This window comes from Scyliorhinus canicula, chromosome 17, assembly GCF_902713615.1.
Source record: "Scyliorhinus canicula chromosome 17, sScyCan1.1, whole genome shotgun sequence".
Taxonomy (NCBI): domain Eukaryota; kingdom Metazoa; phylum Chordata; class Chondrichthyes; order Carcharhiniformes; family Scyliorhinidae; genus Scyliorhinus; species Scyliorhinus canicula.
Window position 1 is genome coordinate 114,137,059 of NC_052162.1, and position 6,000 is coordinate 114,143,058.

The window sequence follows — 6,000 nt, forward strand, 5'->3', positions numbered from 1 at the left end:
AGCAGAAACAAGAACAGCAGAATCCAGCCTCCGTAATCACTTGTGAACTTGTTGGTGTCTCAGCAGGGAGTGAATCCCTTCCCACACTGAGAGCAGCTGAGCGGCCTTTCCCCAGTGTGAACTCGCTGATGCTTCTGCAGGTTGGATAACAGGGAATCCCTTCCCACAGTGAGAGCAGGTGAACGGCCTCTCCCCAGTATGAACTCGCTGATGTGTCTGCAGGGTGGGTGAATCACTGAATCCCTTCCCACACTGAACACAGGTGAACCGCTTCTCCCCAGTATGAATTCGCTGGTGTGACTGCAGGCTGGATAATCACATGAATCCCTTCCAACACTGAGGGCAGGTGAACGGCCTCTCCCCAGTGTGAACTCGCTGGTGTATCTGTAAGTTGCATGACTGAGTAAATCCCTTCCCACACTAAGGGCAGGTGAATGGCTTCACCCCAGTGTGAACTCGCTGGTGTCTCTGGTGGTTGGATGAATCACTGAATCCTTTCCCACACAGAGCAAGTGAACAGTGTTTCCCTCGTGCGAACTCGCTGGTGTGACTGCAGACAGACTAAATGAGTGAATCCCTTCCCACACACAGAGCAGGTGAACGGCCTCTCCCCAGTGAGAATGTGTCGATGAGTTTCCAGCACAGATGGGACTCTGTATCCCTTCCCACAGTCCCCACATTTCCAAGGCTTCTTCATGTTTTGTTACTCCTTGTGTCTCTCCAGGTTTTCCGATCAGTTGAAGCCTCGTCCACACACAGAACACATGTACGGTCTCTCCCTGCTGTGAATGGTGTGATGTTTTTCAGGCTGCATAACTGGTTAAAGCTCTTTCCACCGTCAGTGCTCTGGAACACTCTCATTCGGGTGTGTGTGTGTCTCGGTGCTTTTCCAGTCACACTGATGGTTAAAATCTTTTGAAGTCAACAGATCGGTAAAACATTCTCCTTCTGGATTCAAAGACCAATGACATTTAGGACCCGATGTATTGAGTGAGTCTGTGAGACCGAGACATGTTTGAGATAACTGTCTGTAATTCCTCCTCTTCTAATATCCTGTAAAACTGTTTGGAAAAGACATTGCAGTCAGCATAAGATCGAAATTCAGAACAGACAACGCTACTTACAATGGAACATTCTTTCCTCTCTCATTCCCCAAAAGCTGTAAATCTCCATCCCACACACTCTCCCTCCATTCTCACTCTGCTGTATCTAATATTCACCCTCCCAATTCTCCTGAAGGTGCTGATTCAGGCTGATTAACAGATCCATGCTCCTGTCCTGGACACAGAAACCATAACAAATCGGAGTTGCAGTCAGCCATTCGGCCCATCGAGCCTGCTCAACCATTCAATGAGATCATTGACCGATCTACCTCAGCACCATTTTCCCACACTATCCCCCATATTCTTTGATATCTTCAATATATAGAAACTTTTGTGAGGGCCATTAAGAATCCAGCACGAGTTTTCAGGATACAAAGAAATAAAATTTATTTACAATAACATATATATACACAACAACAACAGCAGCAGCAGCAGCAGCAGCAGCAACTTCCCTTGCTGCTCACTCCTCTCTCTCCCTGGTTCCAAATTGGCCAGCTCTATTTATGCAGGGAGTCTGCTAATGATTTCTCCGCCCCCCTCATTGGGGAAGCTCATACTCCCACAGGATTGTGGGATTGTCATTAGTCCCCAGCCAATGGTAAGCAGGCAGGTTATAACAGAAACCTATCAATTTTTGTCTTGGGAATACTTGCTGATGGAGGCTCCACAGTCCTCTGGGGTATAGAATTCCAAAGCTTCACAACATCCTCGAGTGAAGAAATCCCTCCTCATCTCAGCTTTCTTTCCATTTTCCCACCTGTTCCCCATAACCTTCTTCAATCACAAATCTATCCAACTCATCCGTAAAAATATTCACTGACCCTCGCCCTACACTGGTCCCTGTAGAAGAGAAAGCCAGAGTCTAACAACCACCTGATGGAACAATGATTGGAAATATATAACGGAGTTATTATACTATATTAAACAGCTGGAAATAACAATAAATGTGCTTTATTACAGAACCCTGAATAATATGTCGAATGTACACCATATAACAACACTAGACATATCATACAGGGTGGCACAGTAGCACAGTGTTTAGCACTGTGCTTCTCAGCGCCAGGGTCCCAGGTTTGATTCCCAGCTTGGGTCACTGTCTGTGTGGAGTCTGCACTTTCTCGCCATGTCTGTGTGGGTTTCCTCCGGGTGCTCCGGATTCCTCTCACCAGTCCCGAAAGACGTGCTTGTTGGGTGAATTGGACATTCTGAATTCTCCTTCAGTGTACCCGAACAGGCACCGAACTGTGGCGACTAGGGGCTTTCCACAGTAACTTACAGTGATAATGTAAGCCTACTTGTGACAATAATAAAGATTATTATTATGATTATTATCTTTGTCCAATATTAATTTACTGTCACCTTAAATGTCAGCCATCTCCTGGGGAAACCAGCACTTTAATTGTGAACATGAGGAAAGAGACTATCATTTTGGACAGACAAATAAATGCGTCAAGCTGAAGGAGCAACGGACGAGAGAGAGAGAGAGAGACCTGGGCCAAGCTTTCCAGAGTCTGCACCCTCCCTGGATTCACTTCGTTTCCCTTCAGTTGCTGCAAGTGACCAATTGAAGGTGAGAATGAGAAAATAAATGGAAAGGGGGAGAAAATACAGTGTTTTACTCAGATGTTGGAGACAGGAGGAGGTTTCAGTCTACGTGAAGCTCAATCTACAATCACTCTCATTGGCTGCAGGACCAGAGTCCTTCCGGTCGTCCAGCTCTTTCCATTGGTCAACACCAATGCTGGACGGTCAGGTGGTGGGCACACCCTCGCACATGCTCAGTCCCCCCCTCTCCCATGGACATGCGCAGTCGCTTGCCCCGGCGGGGGAAGGGTGGTGGGCGAGAGTCTTCTCGCCCTGCCCGGAGACGTCAGCCGGTTGCCTGGAAACGTTGTCTCGAGGAGGCACAACAATGAGTGGGGACCCAGCGGGGCTCCTGCGCCGAGCCTGCGCACTGCAATGCAGAGACGTCATCGCAGAGCAGAATGATTCCTATTGGCTGATTCAGGCTCTCAAACAATGAAAGGTTCTGGTTTCCCCAGGAGGTGGCTGACGTTTAAGGAGACAGTAAATTAATATCGGCCAGGAAGCAGTGAGCAGGGATCGGTCAATCAGCCTGAATCAGCACCTTCAGGAGAATTGGGAGGGTGAATATTAGATACAGCAGAGTGAGAATGGAGGGAGAGTGTGTGGGATGGAGATTTACACCTTCTGGGGAATAAGAGAGGAAAGAATGTTCCAGAGAAACTAGAATTGTCTGTTCTGAATTTCTATCCTGTACTGACAGTGATGACTTTTGTAAATTGTTTTTCCAGGATATTAGAAGAGGAGGAATTACAGACAGAAATCTCAAATGTCACGTCTTGATCTGACAGAATCACTTGATTCCTTGGGACACACAAGCAGGTGAGAGTGTTCCAGAGCACTGACTGTGGAAAGAGCTTCAACCAGTTACACAGCCTGAAAAAAACATTGCACCATTCACAGCGGGGAGGGACTGTACACGTGTTCTGTGTGTGGGTAAGGTTTCAATTGTCCAACCTGGAGTGACACAAGGAGACCCAAAACATGCAGAAACCGTGGAAATGTGGGGATTGTGGGAAGAGATTCAGTGCCCGATCGAAGCTGGAGCGTCATCAATGCGTTCACACTGGGGAGAGGCCGTTCGCTGCTTCATGTTGTGGGAAGGAATTTGTTCAGTTATATGGCCTGAAAACACACCAGCGAATTCACACTGGGGAGAAACCGTTCACCTGCTCTCAGTGTGGGAAGGGATTCGGTGATTCCTCCAACCTGCAGACACACCAGCGAGTTCACACTGGGGAGAGGCCATTCACCTGCTCTGTGTGTGAGAAGCGATTCGTTCAGTTGTCCGGCCTGAAGAAACACCAGCGAATTCACACTGGGGAGCAACCGTTCACCTGCTCTCAGTGTGGAAGGGATTCGGTGATTCCTCCAACCTGCAGATACACCAGCGAGTTCACACTGGGGAGAGGCCATTCACCTGCTCTCAGTGTGAAAAAGAGATTCACTCAGTTATCCAACCTGCGGACACACCCAGCAAGTTCACACTGGGGGAAAGGCCGTTCAGCTGCTCTCAGTGTGGGAAGGGATTCAGAGATTCAGTCACACTGCGGACACACCATCGAATTCACACTGGGGAGAAGCCGTTCCACCTGCTCTCAGTGTGAGAAGGGATTCACTGAGTTATCCAGCCTGAAGAAACACCTGCGAGTTCACACTGGGGAGAAACCATTCACCTGCTCCCAGTGTGGGAAGGGATTCAGTGATTCCTCCAACCTGCGGACACACCAGCGAGTTCATACTGGGGAGAAGCCGTTCACCTGCTCTCAGTGTGGGAAGGGATTCACTTTGTTATTCAACCTGCAGACACACCAGCGAGTTCACACTGGGGAAAGGCCGTTCACCTGCTCTCAGTGTGGGAAGGGATTCACTGAGTTATCCAGCCTGAAGAAACACCAGCGTGTTCACACTGGGGAGAAACCGTTCACCTGCTCTCAGTGTGGGAAGGGATTCAGTCATTCCTCCAGCCTGCAGACACACCAGCGAATTCACACTGGGGAGAAGCCGTTCACCTGCTCTCAGTGTGAGAAGAGATTCACTCAGTTATCCAACCTGCAGACACACCAGCGAGTTCACACTGGGGAAAGGCCGTTCAGCTGCTCTCAGTGTGGGAAGGGATTCAGTGAATCAATCAAACTGCAGAGACACCAACGAGTTCACACTGGGAAGAGTCCGTTCAGCTGCTCTAAGTGTGGGAAGGGATTTATTCAATTATCCAGCCTGAAGAAACACCAGCGGGCTCACACTGGGGAGAAGCAATTCATCTGCTCCATGTGTGGGAAAGGATTCAGATACTCATCCACCCTGCAGAGACACCAGCAAGTTCACTTTTGGAAGAGGCCGTTCACCTGCTCTGTGTGTGGGAAGGAATTCTCTGTTTCCTGGCTCTTACTCAGACACGAACAACTTCACAAGTGATTCCAGGGGTTGGATTGTGTTGCTGTTACCGTTTTCTGCTTCAGTTACATCCAGGACGGCATTTTGCTCATTCTGACAGTTGGTGTTGGAGGGAATTAACGTTGAGTCCTGGAGATTGTGGTGACTTTAAGGAAGGTCTTTGTTTCACATGTATGTGGACTACAAGGCTTGGGCCTGAATGCGGCAGATCCCAACGAGGTCTGTGCCTCTCCCCCATTGTACATTGTACTGTCCGATGTCTTATTGATATGTTACTTGTTTTTACTGACTACAGATAGTTGGACATATGTAAACTTAATATTAACATTGATTTGTTTATTGAATACTGGATGGTTCGTATAATCACATTAGCTACAGAATTGTTATAAACAGACCTGATAATTGCATCTCCGGACAATTTCTGGCCCCTATTTAGCATTTCAAAGGGTTGTTCTAACTGTGATGTGGTGTTAACAGCCTCCCATCTATGTTCATCCGGAGATAACCATCTTTATGGATTTCTGAGCAGTCTGTCTGTCTCCGTGCAGTTTCCCTGATTGTTTTGCTAATTCAAATGGGTTTTTCAGACTTTTGCCATTGTGGGTGTAGATGGCCTGTGTTGATTGCTGCCTGCCAGGATGTCTGAATTAACCCGTCCTATTTTCTAGTGAGGTATGACTTGCCTTTGTGCGTTTGTACATTTATCCTGTGATTAAACGGAGATGTGAATGGACATGTGAATAAATATATATATAGAAAAACATGGGCCCCGATATTTTCCCACAACAGGCCCCCCTGGATGAAAAATAGACCCAAGATCGCCATGAACCGATATCTGTTGTGGTGCACCCCACTTGTGAAATAACTATACCTTGTGGATATCGTTGCCTATCCTCATGGAAGCTCTCCTTCCTCG

General features: G+C 47.8%; 1 protein-coding gene across 1 annotated transcript in view; it reads left to right on the forward strand.

Moving 5' to 3' along the window:
- Positions 1 to 3,333: 3,333 nt before the first annotated feature.
- The window catches only part of LOC119952145 (zinc finger protein 721-like), a 33,024-nt gene continuing 30,357 nt past the window's right edge, over positions 3,334 to 6,000 (forward strand). The window contains exon 1 of the mRNA XM_038775734.1: positions 3,334 to 5,101. Within this exon, the coding sequence (XP_038631662.1) occupies positions 3,672 to 5,101 (1,430 nt within the window). The 5' untranslated portion in view covers positions 3,334 to 3,671. The remainder of the gene's footprint in view (positions 5,102 to 6,000) is intronic.